Source organism: Trichechus manatus, unplaced genomic scaffold (genome assembly GCF_000243295.1).
Source record: "Trichechus manatus latirostris isolate Lorelei unplaced genomic scaffold, TriManLat1.0 scaffold00066, whole genome shotgun sequence".
NCBI classification, from domain to species: domain Eukaryota; kingdom Metazoa; phylum Chordata; class Mammalia; order Sirenia; family Trichechidae; genus Trichechus; species Trichechus manatus.
The window spans coordinates 14,149,041-14,176,277 of record NW_004444002.1 but is presented as its reverse complement, the minus strand read 5'-3'; the positions used below and the strand labels follow the sequence as shown (position 1 = coordinate 14,176,277).

Genomic DNA, 27,237 nt, shown 5'->3' with positions numbered 1-27,237 from the left:
CAGTTGTTTTCACCCATTTTCTGTGGGGATCATGCAGATAGGCTGTAAGATGAAGACATTACTATTATTATTTCTGATGGTGCTCCAGGCTATGTGTTATGTAGGCATTTGTCTTGCATAGGCCTATCAATTATACTTGTTATTCAGGTCAGTACACTGCAGGGGCTCAATAAATAAGAGCTATTACTATTACTCATTTAAAACATTTCTGTACTTCTAAAATGTTTGCTCAAAATTACATGACTATGTAGGATCACAATATTTTGAATTTCTCTTAGGTATCTGGAACATCTTTTCCAGGCTGCTGTTTTATTCTTGGGAAGTGCTAAGGACCAAGGTCCTTTTTAAACTCATGGCTCACTTTAGTTTATCAGGAATAGTGAGGATGTGGAGAAATCAGAACCCTTAGACATTGCTAGTGGGAATGTAAAATGGTACAGCCACTTTGGAAAACAGTCTGGTGGTTGCTCAAAAAGTTAAAACATAGAATTAACCACATGATTCAGCAATTCCACTGCTAGGTACATACCCAAGAGAATCAAAAAAGTACGTTCACATAAAAACTTGTACACAAATGTTCATAGCAGCATTATTCATAATAGCCAAAAAGTAGAAACCACCTAAATGTCCATTAACTAATAAATGGATAAACAAAATGTGGAATGTACATAAAATGGACTATTATTGGGCAATAAAAAAGGAATGAGATACTAATACATGCTACAGCATGGATGAACCTTGAAAACATTATGCTAAGTTGAAGGAAGACAGTCACAAAAGGACAAATATTGTAGGATTCCACTTATATGAAATGTCCAGAACAGGAGGTAGATAAGGGATGGGGTGAGTGGAAGGTTAGGGGAAGATGTGGGAGTGACTGTTAATGGGTATGGGGTTTCTTTTCAGGTGATGAATTAGATAGCGGTGATGGTTGCACAACCTTGTGAAGATACTAAAAAAACACTGAATTGTATACTTAAAAAAACAGACTATAAAAAAGCACAAACAACCTACATGGTCTGCAATACTTAAATAAATCAGGATACATGCAGTCAATGGAATTCTATGCACAGTTAAAAATGATGCTGTAATAAGAATTTTGAACACTTCCTGGATAGTTAATATTAATAAATTATTTTAGGTGTGATAGTGGTAGGCTTAAAAAGGAGTCATTGTCAGAGATACATACTGAAGTATAATATTTACATTACAATGATATAATATCCAGAGATTTGCTTCAAAATAATGGGAGATGGAATTAGATGGTGTATAGATAAAACAAGACTAGCTGTAAGTTGATAAATGTTGAGATTAGATGATACGTAAATGGAGGTTAGTTATACTATTCTATTTGTGTATGCTTATGAAATCCTCCATAATAAAAAGTAAAAAAAAGAATATAAGGCTCAACTTCCAGTTTTAAGCAAAATTATAACGTAGGCAGTATCTGATCCTGGCATCCTCAAACTTCTCTTGAACACTATTCCATCCCCAGATTCTCCCACTGTGTCATCATGACCTGGCCTATACTTCCCTACAGAATCAAACAAACTCAAGTTCAAATCCCAACTCTACTCCAGTATTACCAATTGTGTGGTCCTGAACAAGATACTTAACTTTCTGGGCTTTGGCTTCCTTCTCTATAAAACAGGCACAATACCAACCTTGCAGATGAAATGAGAAAACGTCTCTAGTGCACAGTAGGTTCAGCTCTTAACCTCCTCACTCCCCAGCCATTAAATAAAGCTTACAACTGATTGCTCAAACTCCCTTATATCCTCAACTCCTCTGAACATTCCCTCCACCTCTTGGCTTAACTGAAACCTGGCAGCTAATCTTCGAGCTTCTACTGCCACGTTCTCAAGTAGAGACTACTTATTTCCTCTTACCACGTACCACATGCATGTGTGTGATGGTGGTGGTGACTGTCCTTGCTACTCAGTGCTTCTTCTAGACCTAAAACATCCAATACAGCAGCCACACATGACTATTTAAATTATCACATTTCAAGTGCTCAATAACCCCATGTGGCTAATGGCTATCACAGTTGACAGTGTAAATATAGAACATTTCTATCATCACATAACAGACATCACAACAGATAGCACCGCTGAGCCTTGTGTCCTTTATCCCCTCGTAAGAAGCCTGCACTTCTGAGGTCCAGCCATTCAGCGAAATTCCTACCAAAACTCTAATGTGAATACAAATCACCTGGAGATCTTGTTAAAAAGCAGATTCCTATTTATGATTCTCTGGTCCACAGACTACTTTGAGTATAAAGAAGCTATGCTACCTTCTTTCCCTCCGCACTACTAACAATTAGCAACTTCCAATCATTCTACCTCATGTATCAGACTTTCTTTGGCACAAATTCACAGTCCTTTTCTCCAGCTCCTGCCATTACCCTGGGTGATTTCAACTGTCCACATGGACAATCCAAGAAACACCTAGTCCATCAGTTCCCTGATCTTCAGTGATGTCCTCCATCAACTACCTAATCCCTATAATCACACCCAGACACCTTATTGAAGTCTCTCCCTAGGGAATTTTGCTCCAATCACAGAGATTCAATTATCTATACTCACATTGGACAAATTTTTATCTCTAGCCAAGGTCTCTATTCTAAGAAGAGAACCATATAATCTGGCGTATGTTTTATGTATATTTTCACCACAAAAAAAGGGGGGGATGACTATATAATCCATTTACTTATCTGTTACCACTACTTGGATAGCTCGAAGTGCACAGGTATCTCAAACTCAACCTTTCAGAACTGCACTCACCTATTTTCCCCATAAGCACACTCCAACTCTAATGTTCTTTAAGTAAATGTCACCATCAATTATCCATTTGTTTATGCCAGAAACCTTGGAGTCACCTCCAATACCTCTTTCTCCTTCATCCCTAGGTCACATTAACTCTACCTCCAAAACTCTCAAACCCGTCCATTTCTGTTCATCCCCGTAGACACAACTCTAATCCAAGCCTTGTATCATCACTCACCAGGACACCTGTAATAGGCCATTCTCCCTGCTTAAAACCCTCAATCACCTCCTGTTGTTCTTAGAATAATACTGAAACTCCTTACTGTGATCTGGCCCAAGCATTCATCTCCCAAACTCATCATATGCTGCTCTATCCTGTACTTTCAGAGCTCTCTAACGATTCCTTGGAAGCATCACCTTCCTTCCTGTCTGTCTTCAAAGATCCTGTTCTTTCCGCATAGAATGCTCCTCCAACCATCTTTAGCCTTTTAAAGACTTAATTTAAATGAAACTTCCTTGTGGAAGCCTTCCTTTGTGCCCCCCAAACAGGTAGGTCCCTCAAACATGCTCTCATAGTACCTGTATTTCTTATTCATGCCATTCATCAAAATTATAACCAATTAACTGTTCAATCATTTGTTTAATGTATATCTCTCAAATTCAAGCTCTTTGGAAGCAGAGACCCATCTAGTTTATCCCTGTATCTCCAGTAACCTAACAGGCCTGGCACACAGTGGGTAAAATGAATTTACCAACCTGTGCATAACTCCAGAAGGGCCCTATCTTCAGTCAGCTATCACCATCAATAGAGACGTTATTTTTATCATAAGTGCTTTTCTACATGTTTGAAATCATTTTATAGGCAGCCTGTATAAGGCCATCACCATTAACAAGTGAATACATATAGTTCCTGGGACTGGCATTCTAATAATCTAGTAACATGGTGACAGCTCAAAATTGCTTCCAAACAGCTAAATACTTTGGGCTATAGAGTAAAAGGGAAAATTAAGTTGTTATATTATGCAATTACTCTCAAATTTAGTATTTCAAAACACAGTTCATATTATATCAAACTAACACAACAGGCTGAATTCTACACCATCATTTTAAATATCAGCAAAGCAGGTACTAAGCCACAGATGGCAAACTATCAAGAAATCTCCACAAGTAGCAATTCCTCTTTGCTCTAGAGACTAGTGCAGTACAATTCTCCAACACATATAGTTCCTGAAATATAATCCTATTCTCTCCAATCATAAATCATAATCATAAAGTAGAACAACATGTATTTCCCATTAGAACAATGAAATAATTGGAAGTCTTGTTTCTGACAAAGAACTCAGTATCAAATAAATTCAAGCTAGATAAATGTGATAAAATCCAAAATTCAATAAATATAAACTCTGTAATACTTTCAAATTGTAAAATTATGCTTCAAGTTCTGCAGTAAGAGCATAAACACACTATATACACCAGTAATGCAAGGGAGCCCTAATGTGCTACAAATTTTCATCAATGGTATCACAAAATTTAATTGTAATCATCCTTCAGCTACACTAAAAGAAAAGTCATCTTGAAAAGTATGAATTTAACTCTCTCACGAATAAGTTTCTCAGAGCAAAAAGTGGTCAAAATTACTCTACTTGATGTTGACTGCAGTGATTTTTCTTTGCCACTAGATGGTACTGTACCTTCAGAAATCTAGGGAAAAGAAGGGGCGTTTGTTTACATCAGGGCTTCCAACTGGTTCATTCCTGTATGAACCCCTGCTGAGAATTTGCATTTCCACCCCCAGATATACTGAATCAGAATCTACATTTTAACAAGACCCCCCAGGTGATTCTTATGTATAATAAAATTTGAAAACCGCTGCACTCCTAGTGCTTCTCAGAATTGTTCCCAAACCAGTAGCATTAGCATCGCCTGGGAATTTGCTGGAAATGCAACCAGTTCGAAGCCCTGGTTTATATTAATCAGTGCTGCCATCCTTCTCAAATGATATGGGACAATCTTACATCTCAAATATCCTGCCCTGGTATGCTCATATACTTGTATTTGTCAGATAACAAGTGTTAATTCTTGGCTCAACATGTATGGTCACTGCAATTTAAAGAGTGTTAAATATACTGTTACAATCTGAGGTAATGACAGGTGGGGAAAGCCTACTCTAACCCTTCACAAAAGATTTTTCAATTCAATTCTAGAATTAAGTGTGGGAAAAAGTGAAGGAAAGCACTCTAAAGGTTAATCAGTTGCAGTTCACTTATTGTCTCAAAAACATTGTTATTTTATATCCAGTCTGTTTACCTTACAGACTAGTTTTTGCTAAAGATTGCATTTTTAACCAGCACTTTAAAGTATTAAGGCTATCCTGAAGTCCAGAAGTAGAAACAATACTATTTTGTATTATAAAAGCCAAGATCTAGGAGATCAAAAAACATGACCACAAATCTTAGTATGCTATCACTGACAATCAGGTAAATCACTATAAAAGGAACTTCCTAAAATGACAGTGATCAAACCATTCTAATTCTAAACAATGTGTTCTCAGAAGCTAACAAAAACCTTAAATATCTCTAATCTAAATGAAAGGATACAACAATCTCAGATTAAATCTAAGCCTTTTTATATTGCTAATCAAAGTTCAAAATCATCTGCTTGAAAAGGTTTGAAATAAGTCAGAATTCAATCTGAGAACTTTTCCATACCATTTAAACACCAAGTACAATTTGACTAACTATATATAAACATGGCTAACCAGGTTTTGTGTAAACTTAAGTGGAAACAGACTATAAAATAATTTTTAAAGTTTATATTTTGAAGTAATTTCTTAAGGACATGTCTGTATTTTTTAAAAAAAAGGTACAATGTGAATAAAAATTTAACAGAAAGCCTGGTAATCACAAAACATACTAGTATTCCCAAATTCACATTATCTATAATACCTGAAGATAGCAAGGATTCCAATTATGACCTTTACGAGTCTACTAGCATATTTAACTGAATACAGAAATTCATCACAAATACTTCTTCCTGAAGATGAATATACCTTCAACATACTCTTTACAAGAACTTTGGGATAAAGGGTTCTCTTAAAAATTCAAGTCTTTTTAATTAGTTTTATCCTATTACTTTTCTCAATTCTTCCAAATATATTTAATATTGAGACACACTGTCATGGTTTGAATTATGTCCCCCAAAAAATGTGTGTATCAATTTGGCTGGGCCACACTTCCCAGAATTGTGTGGATGGCCTCCATTTTGTGATTGTAATTTTACATTAAAGAGGATTAGGGTGGGACTGTAATAGCACCCTAACCCAGGTCACATCCCTGATCCAATGTAAAGGGACTTTCCCTGGGGTGTGGCCTGCATCACCTTTTATCTCTTGTAAGAGATAAAAGGAAAGGGAAGCAAGTGGAGAGTTGGGGACCTCGTACCACCAAGAAAGAAGTACCGGGAGCCAGAGCCCATCCTTTGGACCCGAGGTTCCTGCGCAGAGAAGCTCCTAGTCCGGGGGAAGACTGATGATGACAAGGACCTTCCCCTCCAGAGCCAATAGAGAGAGAAAGCCTTCCCCTGGAGCTGACGCCCTGAATTTGGACTTCTAGCCTACCAGACTGTGAGAAAATAAATTTCTCCTCGTTAAAACCATCCACTTGTGGCATTTCTGTTAGAGCAGCACTAGATGACTAAGACACACATCTTACGATAAAACTACTGTAAGATAATTCACTCATATTCATATTTCTTCTTGAACCTGAAAAGTGGCTGAATAATGTTTACCTTCAGAGTTATATGCAGTTTTCTTGTGTTTTCGGCAATAAACCCTACAAAAATAAAGAAATTAAAAATTATCAAGTAAGAAAATTAAAATTATTTTTCAAATTAAGGAAATGAGCAGCACACTTCACCCCATTCACAAACTGGATTCCAAATACTATTAAACTTCCTATGCCATTTCTCTACACATTAACTCCCTATCAAAAATACCCTTTATGATGATGAGGAAATGCTTTGAAATAAGGAAAACTTTTTAAAAAGCTTAAAGAAAGTACGTCTTAGAAAAAAACTTAAAAGAGAGGTTAAATAATTACATGTAAATCCCTTGTGAAGGTTTCTCTCGTATTTGAGCTTTGTCATGCAATGCACAGTGGTAGTGGTATGTTCTGTGACAGGTTTTCACATCACAACCAATTGTTGCTCCAGGACAATGGCACAAAGAACACATCTACAGCAAGACAACAAGATAAGATTATTAGCATGATTTTGCTGAGGCCACGATATCAGCTTCTAGGCATATCAATCTCTATCAAGGAAAACAAACTGATTACTGAAAACTTGTTATAACTAATAATGCTATTTTTCTTGTTTTCTCTCCTGGAAATAATCTGAATAAAAACCTACCAGGGGATATTTTCACCCTAGGTTAAACACTGGCAAAATTAACTGAACATTATTCATGCCCATTGTTTCACAGCGGTCAAGAGAAAACTGAAATATTGCAAATAAGCAATGTGAGCTGTACATAACATAGAAGAATTAGACCTTTTTGCAACCCAGATCTTCCTTGATAACTATAAAAAGGTATGAGTCACTGGGGAAACTGTCTCATGCCAAAAAAAAATTTTCCTATATATTTCCACCTAATGAGCCCTGGTGGCACAGTGGGTCAGCACTTGGCTGCTAACCAAAAGGTCAGCGGTCCAAACCCACCAGTCTCTCCGCAGGAGAAACATGTGGCAGTCTGCTTCCATGAAGATTAACAGCCTTGGAAACCCTCTAGGGCTGTTCTACTCTGTCCTAGAGAGTCGCTATGAGTTGGAATTGACCTGATGGCAATGGGTTGAGGTATGGATTTCCACTTAATGAGAATCTTTGGAAGAAACCTCACATATTTGGGAACCTGGTAAGATCAGCTTAAGGGGATAAGGGAGGATAAAAGAAGTAGGTAATTAGGTAGTTTTATTTTTCAGTACCTTGAGCTCTGAAAGTATTTTGTGATGTCAAGTTGATTATATTGAAAAAATATGCTCCCCTACTTCAATTTAATTTATGTTACTTACCTCTCACATTACGAGTTCAGGAAAATAAGCGGGGAAAAAACAGATTCTTTCAACAGATTTTAATACACTTTACCTTCTGACTTTATTGGGTAATTCATATTAACTATCTCATGTTCAAGATTTTTAAAAAAATTCTTTAAAGAAAGTACTAGGCAATGATCGTTAGTGGTTTTGGTGAACACATCATTGTGTACCACTATCTGTACAGAGGAGCACTGGCGGCACAGTGGTTAAGAGTTCAGCTGCTAACCAAAAGGTCAGCAGTTCTAATCTACCAGCTGCTCCTTGGAAACCCTACGGGGCAGTTCTACTGTCCTATAGGGTCGCTATGAGTAGGAATCGACTCGGCGGCGACGGGTTTGTTTTTTTTTGGTTGCATCTGTATTGAGTGGACTTTTAACAAGGTATTGCCTAACATATGGATAACACTGCAAAGAATGGGAATTCCGTAACACTTAATTGTGCTCTCTCCTAACATATGGATAACATTGCGAAGAACGAGAATTCTACAACACTTAATTGTGCTCATGCGGAACCTGTACATAGACCAACCTGTACACAGACCAAATGGCAGTCGTTCAAACAGAACAAAGGGACACTGCATGGTTTAAAATCAAAAAAGGTGTGTGCCACAGTAGCATCCTTTCACCATATGTATTCAGTCTGTATGTTGAGCAAATAATCCAAGAAACTGGACTATATAAAGAACATGGCATCAGGATTGCAGGAAGACTCATTAACCACCTGCGATATGCAGATGACACAACCTTGCTTGCTGAAAGCCAAAAGGACTTGAAACACTTACTGATGAAAATCAAAGACCACAGCCTTCAGTATGGATTACACTTCAACATAAAGAAAACAAAAATCTTGACAACTGGACCAATAAGCCACATCACGATAAATGGAGAAAAGATTGAAGTTGTCAAGGATTTCATTTTACTTCAATCCACAATCAAAACCTATGGAAGCAGCAGTCAAGAAATCAATACACATTGCAATGGGCAAATCTGCTGCAAAAGACCTCTTTAAAGTGTTAAAAAGCAAAGATGTCACCTTGAAGACTAAGGTGCGCCTGACCCAAGCCATGGTGTTTTCAATCGCCTCATATGCATGTGAAAGCTGGACAATGAATATAAGGAAGACTGGAGAAGAATTGATGCCTTTAAATTATGGTGTTGGCAAAGAATATTGAATATACCACTGCCAGAAGAACGAAAAAGTCTGTCTTGGAAGAAGTATAGCCAGAATGCTCCTTAGAAGCGAGGAAGGGGAGACTTTGTTTCACATACTTTGGACATGTTATCAGGAGGGACCAGTCCCTGGAGACTGAAATCATGCTTCTAGAGGGTCAGCAAGAAAGAGGAAGACCCTCAACGAGATGGACTGACACAGTGGCTGAAACAATGGGCTCAAACACAGCAACGACTGTGAGGATGGTGCAAGACCAGGAGGTGTTTCGTTCTGTTGTACGTAGGGTCACACTATGAGTTGAAAGCGACGCAACGGCACCTGACAACAATATCTCCTAAGCTATAAATGTCATGCCAAAATAAATTCACAAAATGTAAATCTTAAAAACTGTTCGTTTCTTGGTTGCTAGATACCTCATTCCGAACTGTTTTGACTCCTCTTTCTAAATTTTAACATAAAGAAGACTTACCATCTTAACTTTTGGATTACTTGGGTCCTCAACAATTTTGGTGTACCAAGAGGCAAATATGAATTCCAGTAAAACTTTTTACATTTCTCTACGCAAATCAAACACTCACTCTTATTCAACTTATCATTTAAAAAACTTACATACAAGTTTTATATGTAAAACTTGTATATAAGTTGGACAGAAGCACTCCCAATACAAGTACCTCCTAGGAAATACAACGGTTGGTATAAGGGAGCAGGAGGCCAGTGTCCGTTACTAATACTTGAGAAATATGTAATTTCCATAAATAAACATAGAAACTTCAAAGCAGGGTTACAGTAAAAAAGAAACATTATATCAAATTATCAAGCAGGGGAAGGTGTTATATAGTAAAACTTGTGAAAACTAGAACCTATCAGAGAAGGAAAACTCAAATATTTTCCAGTACACTGAGTACTACAAAAGTAGTAAGACTGCACCCTGTTAAAGGAGGAAAACTTGCAAGACCCGGAAAAACAGGCAGTCCTTCTGAGTTCCAGCTTTGACAGGTTTCACTATATAATTTGGATATCTTATAAATTCTTGAGGAGGTGAAGCCATTTGTACTGCAGCTTAATTATAAGGTTATATTTTAGGAAATTATATTTATGATCAAAAACATACAGAAAAACAAAGAAAAGCATAAAAAAATTTACATCACTCATATTCACCAGGGATGCCCCATATTTTTATAATGCTTATGTGAAAGTTTCTTTTTCTATTTACTTCTGCACATACAATTTTACAACCTGATTATTTTTAAACTTAATGAATCGAGCAGTTCCCTACTTCATTAAAAACTCTACTGTAAGTAGTTTTTATTGAAAGTACATCTAAAACAGCTTTAGATAGGTACATTTTGAAAAAAATTATTGAATTAGCAAGCAAAAATCAAAGGGAAGGTGCTTTTTAAAATACTGTCTTGGGTTCAACACTGGCAAAGATACAAGGAGACAGGCACTCTCATATATGGCTGGAAACTGGTACACATTCTCTGGAAAGCAATTCGTCAGTTTTATCAAAGAGTTTTTAAAAAGTTTATATTTGCTGATCCAGTAATTCCACTTCTATAAATCAAGTCTAGGAAAAAAAAATCAGACTCAAACAAAGATTTATATAAAATCATGTTCATTGCAGAATTATTTAGAATAGCCCAGAATGTAATACAAATGATGGAAAACAACAATTGAATATTAAGCTATGGTATATCCATATGAAGGAATATTCTACAACCACTATTTTCAAAGATATTGTAATGGCATGAAAAAAGGTTATGTATAATGTTAAGTGAAAAAATGAAGCAGGGTACAAAACGCTATGTGTATTATGGTCCCTATTATGTTTATAACACGTATTCACATAAAATAGGTGGCGGTCAATACGGCAAATATGCATGGGTAGCTTTGGGTGGTAGGACTGGAGATGATTTTTATTTTCTTATTCATAATTTCCTGTATTTTCTAGTTTTTCTACAATGGGAAAAATTCTTTTACATGCAAAAAATTATTTTAAAAACATATTGGGAATACTCTTAGCAAATGCTTTCAATACCCATCTCTCAGTTTGGTGAGAATGAGAAGGAAATCAAAAGTCCAAAATATACTGAAATGTTTTCTGGCTGCTTATAAATTCGAATCTGCCCAAAGCAACTGGTTTAAATTACTATGGTGAAATCCATTTTGCAAATAACCAGGTAACTAACAGCAATTCAGGACATAATTTTTTTTTTAAGTAAGAAAAGCTTACTTTATTTTTATTGTCAGTTTCTCTCAAGGAATAAAAGAAAGGAAGATATATCAATAAAAATATTTTCAGAGTGTGGAAAATTCTTTTCATGGTTAGGAGTAGGAATTTTGATCAATTAGAATTTACATGATCCATTTCATGCAGCGTTCATATATAAGCAATCATATGTCTAACAAGGTTCTAACAAACAGAATAGCAAAACTTCCCATAATAAAAGTAAAGTACACAATTTACATTTGCTTGTGTACCTATGAATGCAAGGTCCAACCTCTGAAGTAATTGTTTTTCCCTGAACACCTAAGGGACTTAAGATATATAGCATTTATTGTGGCTCCTATCATTTTACTCCCTTATGTGACTAATTATCTTTATAAATGTATAAATTTTATCCATCAATTCCTACTAGACTGAATTTCTCAGAAGACTAACACTATGCCTTACCAAAAAACAAAAACGAAAACCAAACCCACTGCGGTAGATTCTGACTCACAGCAACCATATAGGACAGAGTAGAACTGCCCCATAGGGTTTCCAAGGAGCAGCTGGTGGATTCAAACTGCCAACCTTTTGATTAGCAGCCGAGCTCTCAACCACTAAGCCACCAGGGCTCCAAAGTAGTGCTCAATAAATCTGTTAGTTGTAAGCTTACTCTGGTATTGAATATTTTCATATCTTATGGCATCTTTTTTTCTCATTCATCCATAATACCTGCAGCTTTAGCGTAATTATCTTTAGATACTTCTAAAAATTAAACAGTCTGATCTAGGATTTGGAAAGGTGAAATTGGGGAGAACAATCCAGTTGAAGGGGCACAGAATGAGCAGAGGCAGGAATAAACAAGGAGGATGCAGGGAGCAAGACTAGATTAGCCCTGCTGGAAACAAGGTCAAGAATCAGGAAGAGATAAAAAGAAAAATTAAAGAAGTTGAGAAACCAGATAGGTGGCTAGCGCAGTTTTAAAAAAATGTTATGGGAAATAAAATAAAACAAAGAGGCCTTCTCTTGAAAAATGTGGAATAATTGGGAAACGCGATCCCCCAACGCAAGGGACCAGCTGGTTAGACCCGAGGAATGGTATCCCCGTTTACACAAAACATTTGCTCTCCAGTTTCCCACGGACCTAACGAGACCCTCAGCAGAATGACTGTCAGCTGCCATTTATCACCATGCCTGTACTATACCATGGCTCTCTCAAATGTGAAAGAATGAAAGTTAACCTGACAGGAACATGTTTTTCAAGAACAATGGTAGGACTTCTCCCCACCCCCACCCCCCCAAAAAAAGACCTGACCCACATATCAAATACTCTGTTGTGGCTAATTTCCTGACTCCAGTATACATGTAAGTGTTAATTCTCAAGCTTATCCTGCTCATATTTTAATTTCAAGTTCTTGATTTAGACAGAGTTGAAAAATTCTGTTGATAATTTTTCCTTTACTTCCACTCCACAATTCAACTTGCTACCTAGTAGGCCAAATAAACCTCAATAATTATAAACCCCTGACGGGGGAGATTAGGAAAAGAGGCCCTGTCCTATTAGAGAACTTTGCGCGGCATCTCTGTACGTAGTATGGTTAGAAGTTATACTGTCTTAAGGTTAAGTTGAGCCACATAAGCAGAGAGTCAGGGAACTGACCCACAGAGGAAAGAGGAACTACGTACACCATGCATGAAAGAAGACAAAAGGAACTAAAAAGACTATGACTTAGCTAAAGTTTGGTAGAAGCCAGAGACTGGGACATACCTGTTCCTCAGTCAACTGAACTAGGCCAGGACTGAAATTCTGTTTGCAAAAGGAAGAAGGCTTAAGGAATAAAAGGAAAAATAATGCTTTCTCAGTAGCTATTGGGGATGCTCAGGGAAAACTTAGCCAAGACCACACAGAGATACAAGTAAAACTAAAATGAGACTGCCAACTTCTAGGACAGGCAGAAAGAGAAGGCTTCTTGGGAAAAGCTGGAATCTGATGGCTAGATAGAGCCTTGTGGAACTGAGGGAGGAAGGGCTAAGACTTACCTTTGTCCAGCTTAATTGCTGTATATCTACTCTATGTGTCAGGAACTGATCACTGGTGTACAGATATAAATTCTCATAGCTGAGTAGTTACACACTCAAGACACCTGCTCCAAGAAAACTGCTATGAATGTACAGAGAACACAAAGAGGGTCAAAAAGAGGCCATGTTCTTCAGTCTGTAGGCAAAGAAAAAATGCCAAAAGTACTTGGAGTAGGGATCAGGGTAACCTAGGATATTATCACAGGAACATATGAACCAAAACTATAGTAGGAACAGCTCACCTTACACTAGTGGTGTTTTGATTTTGTTTTTAATCACAGACAACACTATCTCCAGTAAAAACTAGGAAGCAGAACAGTGCATTAGGGCAAGTTTTCATAGTTGCCTTTAAAATGCTCAACTCCAGGTTCACTGTTATATTACAGAGTTAGGGAACAGAGTGGCCTCTGAATTACCTGGTTAACTGATAGTTGTCCGATTTATTTATTATAAATTCATAAAACGAACACCACATCGTGGGAAGGTGGAACATGAACTCAGAATGGTTTATTGGTTGATAGCACAGTTACTACAGATTTTTTAAAATACATTTTGAAGGAGGCCTCATAAAAACACAAACTTAACATTACTTATAAAGTCTAAATAGAAAGCTAGAAAGCAAAAATAAAATCTGAAAGCTGTCAAAGTCATTGAAAAGTGACAGGTTACTTTCAAAAAAGTTCAGCACTTCTGTTAAGGGTGATGGTACAATTTGGGAACCTGTAAGGGTGATGGTTGAACAACATGATGAACACAATTAATGTTACTGAACTGTACATGTGAAGATTGTTAAAACATCAAATGTAAGCTCAGTGTGTGCACATGGCATGCAGATTAAATTCAACGTATGCAGATATTTGTCTATCATTTATATTAAAATAACCTTTGCTTCACTTTCAAGGATGTATTTAAGGAGAGTGAATATAAGGCCAAAGAGAAACTTGAAGTCTGATGATGGAGAAAATGAGATCTCTAGCTATTAGTGAACACGTTTATTTTAAAAGAAAAAAAATCACAAATATGTTTCTTCTTTGCCTTCATTTAATACTTTTTTGTAACTGGGGATACTGTAGGTTTGTGTCATTACATAACTCTCATTTATTTGTGCTAATGAAAAGAGAACCCAAACTCATGAGATAATTTGTCTGGCTTTAGGGTACGTCTTGGTACTTATTTGAGCATGGGTGTATATCTGGAATTCTTCACAGAGTAAAAAACAAACAAACAAAAAAGCAAGCAGCACAACAGTTTAGAATACCATTAGCTGGAAAGAGCCTAAATATAAAGATCTGAACTCGGAAAATGTCTGAATCTTTCAGATGGGAAAAAAAACTTCAAAAGTTCCAGTAAAACCATTTCTATTCCTCAATGAGGATTTGCAAAGTAGCCAGACAGAGTTGGACTACTTGATATTTAGAGCAAGGTCAGAAGATTAGGTTAAGTAAGAACTTGAGAGGCTTGGTTCATTTCCCTCCAGTTTCCAAAAAACTCCTGAAATTATCTTAGACTTCAAGCTTCTCTTTGGCCTTACATTTCACTCTCCTTAACCACATCCTCTAAAAGTAAAGCCAAGATCATTTTAATACATACCATGTGCACACACTGAGTTTTTAAAAATCACATTTATGTGAAAACATTCACAATGTATGTGCACTTAAGTTACATAGATGACAACAAGGCCCCTGAACAAATCTTCAGAAAGAAAATTTATCTGTTTTTTCCACCAAAATACCCTAAGACAGGGGTCTGGTCTGCCACCTGTTTGTACAAATAAAGTTTTATTAGAACACACCAGGCTCATTTCTTTGTATATTGTCTATGATTGTATCAGAGACCATATGGCTTGCAAAGTCTAAAATATTTATTATCTGGCACTTTACAGAAAAAGTTTGCTGACCTCTGTCCTAAGGCAACGGCCGTTAACCAGGAGTGTTCATCAAAAATCATTTGGGAATCTTTTTCAAAAGTTACCTAGTTGGAAGTCCTCCCCACCCAACTTCTGATTTAGTAGAGCTGGTTAACAACCCCTGCTCTAAGGGCACATCTTTTGTTTCTTTGTATGCAGAAAGCAAAGTGGTAACATTTTATATTTTATATACGTGGGTTCTCCATTTGCCCTTACTGAATGCTAAATGAGCCACATACTCTATTTTAAATAGCACTAGCATTTAATTCTTACTTAATATATAGACTTCTACCTTCTCAGGTAGAATTGTGGTCTTCTTTCCCAGCTCTCCTGTGGCATTCTTTACATAAATTCTAAGGCTAAACCATATTTATGTTTGTATCCAAAGTGTCTAGCACTGTGCTTGGTATAAAGTAGGCACTCAGTATTTGATAAATGGACAGATAGATGAATTCTAAACACTATATTATATGGAGACCTTGATCAATATAATACCTAAGACAACATAATTACCAACATATGGGGGAGTGGAGGTTGAAGAAACATGAAAACTCTCCTGTCTGAGGCATACACTGCTCTCCACCATTCAGAAAAATAACCGACCTAATTTTTCCATTTAGATTTCTCTCCTCCCTTTTCAAACTGCTTGAGCTGCAAACAACGACTAACCAAAACGGAAGAATTTTAACCAAAACAGAAGAATTTTATGTTATAGCACGACTTCCCTGGTCAATTTACACCTAGCTCATCACGAGGCTGCTCTCTATTATCCAATTGAAGCCCTTCTATCCTTCAAATTCAACCAATAATTCGTGAGTTTCCACTTACTTAGTAGAACCCTACTGAGCACAAATGAGAAATCAAGAACTATGCTAAGTGTTTTCCATGCCTTATCCCCACTTAATTCTATGCTAAGCAAAGAGAATACAGTCTCTATTCTCCCACAGTTCACGACACAATAGGGAAGAAAGGCAGGCATGTGTAACAAGTACAACGCATCCTATGTTAAATTCTATGGCAGAGGTGAACTCTGAAGTTTGAGTTGGACCTCAAAAACAGAACTTTTAAGAGGCAGCTAGGAAGTAGAGATAAACAACATCAGTATATGCACAGCAGTGGGGACAGGAGAGGATGTTGGGAAAGTAAGAGGAGACTGGAGTTGTGGGATGCCCTGGAGTAAGGGAAGGGGGAGAGGATGAGATAAAGATGGAAAAGGTGGGTTAAGATACAACTTCTGAATGACAGGCTGAGTGAGGCCTTTGGATATTATTATGTGTGCAGTAAGAAAACATTAGAAGTTTTGAGTCAGGAAGTGATATTAGCTTTTAAAAGCAGAGACCAAGTATTTACCAGCAGTATGTATGAAGGATTGGAAGAGAAAGACTGGATATAGGGTAGCATCAAGAAAAGAAGGCAGAGATATCCCAGAAACAGAATCAACGTGTACGATATGGAAGAAAGGAGTTGAAGGTAGGATTCAGAAAGAGAAAGGTTTCAGGGTGTGGAGATGATGAATATTGGTTTAGACAGGCTGAGTTTAAGATGCCCACAGGACATCTATGTAGAGCAGACAAATATGCTACCATCCTTATATTTCATTCTCCACAGTGACTACCTGTATATCACTTGTCTCGTGAAAAATCCTGCTTTGCCCTTACCCGTACCCTTCTATCAGAGTCATAATTTCCTGTCTAACATTTAAAGACCCTCCAATCACCTACCTTACCTCAACTCTAACCCATTACTGCCTATCTGGTGTGGCTAACCTATTTCCTAGACTCATCCCATTGTTTAAACCTTACCATCACTAGGAAGCAGTCTTGACTACCTAAATGGGCAAGATTCCTCCCAAACAGAAGAATAAAAAGGTATATACTATGAATTATATATGCAAGATCATGGCTTGCCCAATACCTAGATCATAAAATCTCAAGGTACCCTGGTTCTCTGGGATACCAAGCACTCCACTGGTACTCAGTAAATAACAAAGTAAATACTATGTAGAATTTGGTCTTTTTATTTTCAGAGGGAATAAAAAATATCTTGAGGGTAAAAGAGAATCAGAACGTTCTTACACAGGATGTACACAGCATTTTTGTACTAGAAACTAACAAGATAATGCTCTTAACAACATATTAACAGGAGTCTGATTATGTCCTAAACTCAGTACTGTTTTCATCTTCATTCCAAAACTACTAAGTTCTAATAATTACATTTTTTTTTAAATGTAATTTTTGGTTGAGTACTTAAAAGTCAGTCTAGTATAACCTAGTAATTAGGTTGTACTATACAAAAGCTCTGGTTTTGGAGTCAACTGACCCTGGAGTCAAATCGCAGCTATGCCACTTACTAGCTATATGAACAGTCATGTTACTTAACTTCTCTGAGCCTCAGTTTTCCCATCTGTAAAGTGAGAATGAATGTTTTCCCACCTCACAGTATTACTGTCAGGATTAAATAGAATCACATGTTTAAAGTACCTCGCCCAGTATCTACTACATACTAAGTGTTCAATAAATGGTGGCTATTTCTACTACTAGAAAAAACAGCAAAAATATTCAGAGAATTTCATAAGACATGTTAGTAAAATTACTTAGTTTGAAAAAGGGAAAGTTTAAGAGTGATGTGAGGATAGTCATCAAGTATACGAAATTCATTTTAATTAAAAAAAAAAAATACTTCCCTTAGTGAAAGGAGACAGATCTAGAATAAACGGCTTTAAATTAAGAGATACTTGAGTTATACATAAGGATGAATTTCTCGACTCTGAAAAGTGTTATACAATACTGGTCCTATTTTAGGTTACTTGGGTGGAATCACAATTCCTTGATATATTTTAAAACAGGGCAAACAAAAATCTTATCTTGGATGCCTTGTAGGTAATCTCCTCTGGGGTAAGGAAGCTAAACTAAATGGCCTTCTGAACTCCAGTTCTTGGAATCTATGATACATCTGACACAGATACCAATTAGAATAGTAACTATCCGATGCAGGTACTCTTAACGATCTCACCATCTAGTTTTATCCAGAAAGAGTATGTTCTTCAAATATACTCCTCTCAAATATCTCCTTAAAGAAATTTTAAAAGGCGATGATAACTCCTAATTTTACCCATAAACTTGCACTTCTTGGCTAAATGGCTGGAGAATAAGAGTAGATGATAATAGATGCAGGATCTCCATATGGCTTCAATAGGAACTAGAAATCATTCTGGAAAAATATATACCATATCTATCTAAACTGGAAAAAAAAAAAAACGGACTTTAAAATTATAAAAGCCTTAATACTCTGGCAAATTTTTCCTGGTCCATCTCGGTGCTATGTACTTCATGACGAAGTAAAAGAGATGAATATGTTCATGCAGGATAGCTTTCCTCCCCGATCCTTGCAGCTGACATGAAAACCTCAGAAAATTGCCCATGGCAGCAAGAACATAGAAACTACACGACTGTACCTTCTGGTCTACTGAGACCTCCCATCCTCACAAGACTCTGACCCATCTGGCCACCTATACACTTTTACCTTAAGTGCCAGCCTCTTCTCTTTATACTTTTCTCTGGGGCAAGTGAGCCCCTTTGGAGCCAACACCAGATACAGACTAGAATCTGTCTTGAAAGCACTCTGGGACCGGCACTCCTTTTGTCGATTATTTTCAATAGGTATTCATGACCTACTTTTCACCTAGAAATCCAGATGAACAGGAGCCAGAGCAAACAGGCACACATGATAAAATGCCTTAAAAAGTCAATTAGGAAGGCTGATTATCTAGTTTATATCAAGATTATCAGTGATATAAAGCTCTTCACTTTTTCTCCCCTCCTATTTGATTTATGGCTCTTTTATTGCTTAGACAAATTTACGCAAAGAAAAGTAAAGAAGAAACTAAAATCTGGAATTTTGATTACTTGATAGTACTTCATGTGAAAACAATATAATGGAAGGAGCAAAACTAAAGGCTAAAAGGAAAGACAAATTATTTCAAAGTTGAACATATAAATGCTACTCTCCTATCCCCTATATGTTATTTTAATCCTAACATTTTGGGAAAGGAGAGGGAGCAAAATTATATACCCAGGCTTAAAAGTTCCCCTGTTCTGCTAGATGCCCACAGCCTCAAAATGGCTTCTGAAACACCTTTTCTAAGGTAACTCCTTATATCTTTTATAGCACTTTTTAGTCATGCAACATCACTGTTTAATAAGCAGTGATAAAGCATTATCTCTATTTTACAGTTGGGGAAAAGACAAATAAGTTAATGACTTGTCCAAGGTTACATAATGTGTCAGTGGCAGGGTTATTATATTTAAAAAAAAAAAAAAAAAGGCCTCATGACTTCCCAGCCCAGCATGCTTTTCATTAGCCTACAATGATATTAGCAGATCTTATTATTATTATTTACAAAGAAAAAGAATAATAATTACAATGGTGGCTACCATTTATCAAGTCCTAACTATCTGTCAGGTACCATGCTAGGTCCTTTATATTATCTCTTTTAATCTTGGTAAATAACCCTGTGAGGCAAGTACTGTCATTATCCCCTTTTTACAGGTTAGAGAAACATGGCTTAGAGAAGTAAATAACTTGCCCAGGGTCACCCAGCTAGTAAGCAACAGAGCTGGGATTCAAACCCAAACCCAAGTGTATTCCTATACTTTATGTTCTTAACCACTCCCTAGATCAAGAAGCAAATTTAATTATTTATAATACACTACACTTGGGAAGAAAATTAACTTCCTACACTATGACATTAAACATTACTTGAAACAATTTATAAACTTATACAAAGTTCTGATGCCTTCTTCACAAACAGGTCCAAATAAATTAAATCTCCACTGAATTTAGCAATGCTGCCAGATATATGCTACTGCTTCATTTAAAACTAGCCACTGCATTTATTAATAATATCTTAAAATTAGGGATCAAAACTGCTCCTGTTCTGACTAGAGCAGCACGCCAAATGACCAAAAATGCTAACAAGTCAGAATGTAGAAGCATTTTCCAGGAATATCCACAATGCCAAAGAATAAATACTAGGGTAATAAGGTTTATAGCACAACCAACTCTCAAGCAAACAGTATTGTTTCTTTCTATCTGAATTTGTTTTTAAGGACTAGAAAATAAAAACATACTGTTCTGGTTTTGAAAAAAATCAGCAAGCCACAGTAATATGACCAAAACATAAACTACCAAGTAAAAATCACATTTTAAAAAAAATGGCACTTTCTATTGCTATCTACAGTTTTAGGAGTGGGGAAGATAAGCATTTTCACAGTTAAGGTCTCACTACAATAAAAACAGTCTGACCTCTGAATTCCCATTTATACCAATACTGATACTACCTAGGGTTTAGGATTGTTTCTTATCCTAAAGCAAATCTCAAATGTTCTATTTGAATTTATATTTCTTTATACTGCTTTTTTCTAGTACTAAAGGACTACTTTTCAAAATATATTGTTCCTGATCATAAAAATGATAGCCCCTGTCTTCCTATCACCATTTTATCCAATAACCACCATTTCAGATTTTGGTGAAATATAAGATTACTCAGTGCCTAAGAACATCAATATATGTTCTACCAAACCCACCTTTAAAATAATGAAACACTCACGAGAGAAGTTACTGAAGGTACATTTATGGATGTCATTACAAAAAGAGCTCAAATGAGAAAAATGAAAATAAATCTTCCAGTTAATTACGTGTTCCAAAATAAACCATAATGTGTCATGAGTGCCAATTGAGATGACACTAATTTTCCAATAGAGCAATATAATATCTTGCCAATCTGGTTTCTGGTAGTGAAGACAACAACAGGAACATTAGCATAGCTTCAAAACAATTCCTGTGAAATTCACTGAAAGACATCCAAAGTCATAAGCGCTGTGTTATATAGCAGGTCCACATAAAATACTTCGTCCAGCAAGTGCTAACATTTTCCTTCTGAAATGGTACTATCATTTTCATTTGTAATGACATTACTTTATGATGGAAGATGAAAACAAATCAGAACTTAATTATGTAATATACTCAAATGAAGACTTTAACACACAATATTCTCAAATTAAGCAAACTGCTTGTTTTCTAAGTAAACACAGTCTCCAAAAAGTAATTCTTTCTGGAAAAAAAATTGAATAATATGACTACTGAGTCACTCCTTTTTAGTTGAGTACTAAATAAGTTAAATTCAGCTTTGAATTTTGCTGGTTCAGAAAAAAAGGCCGCAATTTAAAATTACACTCAGTTAATAATGCAATACACTCTAAAATAAGCAATTTCCTCCTTAATGAGCTTAATAATTTTTATCCTCAAGAGGCAGAAATACCAACTTACCAGTTTTGTGCCTCTTTTTATTTCCTTTTGGACATCTTCAATAGAAAATCCACCAAGACTCTCATTATCAGAGTGTGATGATACCAAAGCAGATGAAAAGAGCTATAAATTACATTAAAAAAAAATTGAGGTTCACACATAAATTACAGGAAAACAATGAATATGATGGTTAATTTAAAAGGATATTTTCTAGTTAAAATAGCACAGAATTAGTGATGAATTATTTCTTAAAAATTTAAGTGAGTTTGTTAGTATTCAGGAATACTTATCTGCTATTAAGATTTTAGTAAATCAGGTCTTCTGGTTGCTGTCGTATACTTACCATACATTTATGGTGTGCTGCCACCTTCTGGTTTTCAGATATTAGTAACTGTCCACATTCCTTGTCTCTATTTGACTTACAAAAGCCACATTTGCGCTGTCTTGTAGGCCCCTTTTTCTGTTCAACTGAGCTTGACATGATTTAAAAATTGCCTTTAGAATGCCACTTTAAGTATCAAAAAATGCTACAGAGAATAAGAAGGGCAACAAAATAGTTAATTTCATTTTAAAACCAGTTTATACATATTCATATAAGTTGTTTAATATCTGACCTAAGTTTAAATATATACATTTTAAAATGGCTACCTGTTATAGACAAATTAATATTAAAATTTAAGATGCCTTCATAAGAAAAGAAAATATAAAGATGACTAAATGAAGTTTAAAGTAATTGAGAAAATTAATTGCTACAAAATTAGGGAAATGTGAAATAATTAGAACTATTTTTGTGTGGCTAAATGAAAAATGTACAATGTAAGATATTAAATCATCATCTGCTGATATAATGCAAAATATCTTTCATGTATAGTTAAGTGCCCCTTCAAGGAGACAAAGAAATAAATATCTAACAGCAGAGTAAAAACTACTTAAAACACTATGCAATATCCAGAGTGAACAGAATTCTGTAACTGCACAATTTCTTCAAATTCACATACTGATAAACCAACAAAAGTGAAATAAATTTACTTTTCTTAATCATGAGTTTCTAACTTTAAAATTTAATTTCCAAGTTTAAAAATATCATGTATCTATCTTTAGTAAATTAATCTGTGCTATTCGATTTCTTTTTCAAAAGAAAAAAATTAAACTTATAACAAGTCTATTCAAAAACAGACCTGATTATTTATAAAATAACTGTAATATCTGACTCTGAGATTTACTCCAAAAGTCTGCTTTAATTAATTAAAGTTGCAAACTGACACTGGTCTTCTAAATGTAGTAACTTCCATGCTTAAATTAGGAATATTGTGTAAATAAAGGAAATCTTTTCTGAATGAGCCTTAAATTTAGTGAAATTATAATCACAGGTAATATATAGTCAAACAAAGGGAAGAAAAGCTCTAACACGGAAGATTTCAGATTTAGATCATCAATCTCGACATGAATTCTTCAGAAGAATGCCAAACACACTGAAAATCAGTTATTTGATTTGTGTAGTTATCCTAAATCAACAGGACTAAGCAGTTTAGGACCCACAACACACATCACAACAAACAAAAGCTCAAATATTTTTCTTAAAATTAATTAATTAAATTCTTTGTGTTTTTCTATATATTTAAGCATTTTCATAACACTGTGTTGAAAAAATCGACTTACTAACACTACATTGTAGCTTTCTGAGGAGCACTTGTTCACCAACAAGAACAGCAGTGGCTGAGTGCCAGCAAGGTAATATTTACAAACTACTCAGCATTCAATATAAAAATTCAGATAGTTAATCAGTATTTAAAGGGCAGTCACAAAGAAACTTGTCTTCTCATCAATTACACCTAGGTCTTTCTTTTTAACTTAAAACTACAAAGGCCCTGACAGTTTCTGCTTTGATGAGTTTTACAAACTCTCAACGCCATCTACAATTTTAAATACCTCAGTCTTCCAAAAGGCATGATACTTTACAATAGTACGGTATTCATAGCACTGGCTATAAACCATGAAACTGATTGAAAACAGGCAGCAAATACTTTTAGGATTAAAGAAAAAAAGGACATAACAGAGAAACAAAAGAAACAAAAGGGGAAGTGTGTTTGCATTTGCTCGGGCAAGTACGTGTTCAGCTGCTTTATCAAGAGTATAGTTACCAAAATCTTTAGAATCAGCTATGCAAAATATCAAAATTCATAAATAGCACCAAAACTTGCTATTTGAAATCTAAATTAGTTTTCCTTACAACTATGCAATACACAGTAGGCACTCCAAACCCACTGTAACATATTTAGCATTTCTCCTAGTCATCCTGGCCAGTTGAAAGGATGGCCCGTTATAAATCTAATCTGTGCGTGCATCCTTAACGTGTGGTGTCTACATCATCCCAGCACTGGCTATGAAAGTGGTGTAAGATGAAGAAAATTCATAGAAAAGAAAATATCTTTTTATTCTTAAAAATAATATCTCAAAAATTCTATCCACATTGAATTCTGCCTCTTTCCATTTATAAACAGGTAAATTTCCTCATCCTAATTTTGAGAACCTGCCAAAACCCCCAAAATCTAGAAAAGAGGTGTACTTTATTTTGCATTCAACAATATTTCGGTGTATTTTTTCTACAATCAGTTTAAATTTAATTTGTAAACTGAATACAGCCACACAAAAAAAGTGCACCAAACCAATTAAAAACTCTCCCCAATGTGCAATGACTAAATGGATTTTTCCACTAAAATTAAAATAATGCATCTGTGCATATCTTGCTAAAAATTTTTTTGCAGCCTCCTTGTAAAACGAAGCGGAGAACATCACGGAAACAATGACTCCTTGCAAAAAACGTCTTTATCATAAAATACAGATTTTTATCTAATGCTGTCACATTTGTGTTCTCTAGTTAAGCCAAGGACCAATATTAAGGGGTTCAAAATAATCCACAGCTATATGTTATTTTAATTTTGGTCTAAAAGGTTTTTCAGGGCATGCAGAGATCAAAGTTTGATGCTTTCACCCAACAATGAAGTCTTTTCTTTAAAGGAAACATAACATCCATAATGTTACAAAGCAGAAATAAAGAGGCAAAGATAATAGCGTGAAAAATACAATTTAAAGGTCTGAGGAAAAAAAAAAAAGCCAGATTAGTTAGGCTGAAGCAATCAATGCGTTTTCTGATTTTCCAAGATGCTGTGAAGCAGCAAGGTAGAAATAACCTGAAACATTAAGAAGAGCACTCAAGGACCAACTCAAGAGCTCATTCAATGCCTAGTAACTGAAAGATCATTTTTACGGAAAAACAAAACAAAACAAACAAACAACCCCTGCCCCTGCAGTTCCGGAAATTATAAAAAATTCCACACACCAGCAAGCTGAAACATACAGATCAAAATATATAAAGGTGATCTCCAAAAGAAGTCGTATTTCTTATCAGGAAAGTTACAGTGGGGAGAAAGAAACGAGTAAGATGTACCGGAAGGGCACCTGAATTTGGTTGCACGATACTATTACATGCTTCGCACTGCTTTTTGCGGTTATTCAAAAGGAAACTGAAGGAATTTTCCAGTTGTTTCAAACCCCAGGACAGAGAAAGAATTTGAATGGTAGGAATAAAACCTAACATTACGTAGTAAGCCCATGGAAAAAAAAAGATTTCCCAAAGCAGAAGCGTCATCAACTTACACGCAGAATATCGAAACGAATAGAAATTTCAAAAGACTACACAGACTACCTTGCTGTTCGCCCATATAATAAAGGATGGTACACAGAACGTACCGGACTCTCCGTTATTTATTCCTCAATACACACGAGACGCCAAGATCTCCTTTTAATCAAGCGCTAGATAAACTCGCAAAACTATCTCCCTCTAAAACACTTTCGTAGGTTCCTTTCGGTCCAAAAGTCAGGGTCGCCTAATCGTCCTTTTCCAATTCCTCCCGAATCCAGGGAAATATCCTAGCACTTTCTCTTTTTCCCCTTCTTCCCCCAGGGATTCGCCCTCGAATAGGCTTCGTTTTCAGCTTCGCCTGATACCTCAGTTTGCACCCCTAACTCCCCCCACCCCGGAGTTTTTCCTCATTCCGTCAGGCTAACCCCTTTTGCCATCCTAACAATCTTTCCCCAACTAGGACTCTCCCTCCTTCCCAAATATGTCTTAAGCAAACGCGAAGACTAAAAAAATTCTCCGTTTTTTTTTCTCCTCAAAAATGTTGCGCCCCCTCCCCCGAAGTCTAGGCTTACAGCCGACTCTCTCCCTCAGCGCCTCCAAAGCACTTTCTCACCATCTCTTCCCCAGTGCCTTCAATAAGCCACGGAGCGGCGCTTCTGGGGTCCCTGACAATAAAGCGAGACCACCAAGAGTCCCCCTTAACAACGGGCAGGGGCGGCGGCCTGGCCACCGCCATCCTCCTTGTCTTCTCCCGCCGGGCAGAGAATGGGGGGGGAGGGGGGGTCTCAGGGTTCTGTAAGGACTCACCAGCGAGGCCCAGAGGCGGACGGCAGGAGAGAAGCGCCAATGAGGGGAAAGAGAAAGAAGTCGGTCCCGGTTCTCCGGCAGCGCCTGAGAGCGGGGCTCTGTCGCCGGAGGTTGTTTCCTTTCATTCGAGGAGACGGGCTCGCGAAGCGCCCTTACGTCGCCCCCCCTTGCACGCACACGTCCCACAAAGCGTTGATACGTCCCGAGCGCGCCGCGGGACCTGATTGGCAGTAGAGACGGGGCAGCTGAGGCTGCAGAGCCATAGCGCATGTGCAGGTACCGCCCCCTGCAAGGATCCGGGCGGCAGGCCCCGCCTCCGGCTTGCGCGCGTACCTTCTATTCTCTGGTCTGCCGCTCCGCCAAGTGTTTGGGGGCAGGATCTGAGAAGCAAGAGAAAGCGATTCAAAGATATCGCTGTGGGTTGGGCGGAGGAGGGGCAGGGACTGGAACTGTTGGACCGGGGCCCTGGGTGACCGGTTTTCAGCAGTGGTTCGAGTGGCTAGGCCTCATCCCTTGCACTTGTTCACCGAGGCCTTTCCACATCCATTATTTCATTGTACTCTCGTGGCATCCCTTGGAGCTCAGAAGACCTCTCCGTTCTCACTTTACTGCCAGGAAGGACTGAGAAGCTCGCAGTGGAGTCAGACTGCCTAGATTTAAGTGCTTCGGCGAACCATTTTAACCTCTGTACCTTAGTATTTCGTATTTAAAATGGGGATAAAAATAGTACCTCACGGGATAATTGCGAGGAAGAAATAATACAAGCAAAGCATGTACGGGTGTCCCTGGCATGTAACAGGCCCGCTATATAAATAAATGCAGGGATTATCCAGAAAAGACAAGTGATTTGCCTTTATAACGTACACAAGTAAACCTGACGCCTAAACGAGCGCTTACCCTTTCGACGTATCGAGCCAGACTGCTTGGGTTTGAATCCCAGCTCCCCGACTCCCTAGCTCTATGACCTTGAGCACGTTGCTTTGCCTCTCTGTGCCTAGGTTTCATCACGTCCGATAATGGAGATTATAACAGTATCCATCTCGTAGGGTTGTTGTGAGAAACAAATGAGTTAATATGTATCTGTAAATCCCATAGAATAATGCCTGATACATAGTATGCCCTATGTAAGGGTCACGGAGCCCTGGTGGCACAGTGGTTAAAGCATTCGACTGCCGACAGAAAGATTGGCGGTTCCAAACCACCAGGGCTTTGGGGGAGAAAGATGTGGCGGGTCGGTTTCCGTGGAGATTTACAGCCTTTGA

General features: G+C 37.0%; 1 protein-coding gene across 3 annotated transcripts in view; it reads right to left on the bottom strand.

The window, feature by feature from the left end:
• The window catches only part of PHF6 (PHD finger protein 6), a 45,794-nt gene extending 19,669 nt beyond the window's left edge, over positions 1-26,125 (bottom strand). For 2 of the 3 annotated variants that reach the window (XM_004379639.2, XM_023734310.1), the window contains exons 1-5: positions 25,976-26,125; positions 21,869-22,052; positions 21,547-21,648; positions 6,863-6,996; positions 6,552-6,595 (exon numbers count right to left, since the gene is read on the bottom strand). In XM_004379639.2, coding sequence (XP_004379696.1) covers positions 6,552-6,595; positions 6,863-6,996; positions 21,547-21,648; positions 21,869-22,006 — 418 coding nt within the window. In that variant the 5' untranslated portion in view covers positions 22,007-22,052; positions 25,976-26,125. The remainder of the gene's footprint in view (positions 1-6,551; positions 6,596-6,862; positions 6,997-21,546; positions 21,649-21,868; positions 22,053-25,975) is intronic. The other variant, XM_023734312.1, reaches the window with a different exon arrangement.
• Between the last annotated feature and the right edge of the window lie 1,112 nt (positions 26,126-27,237).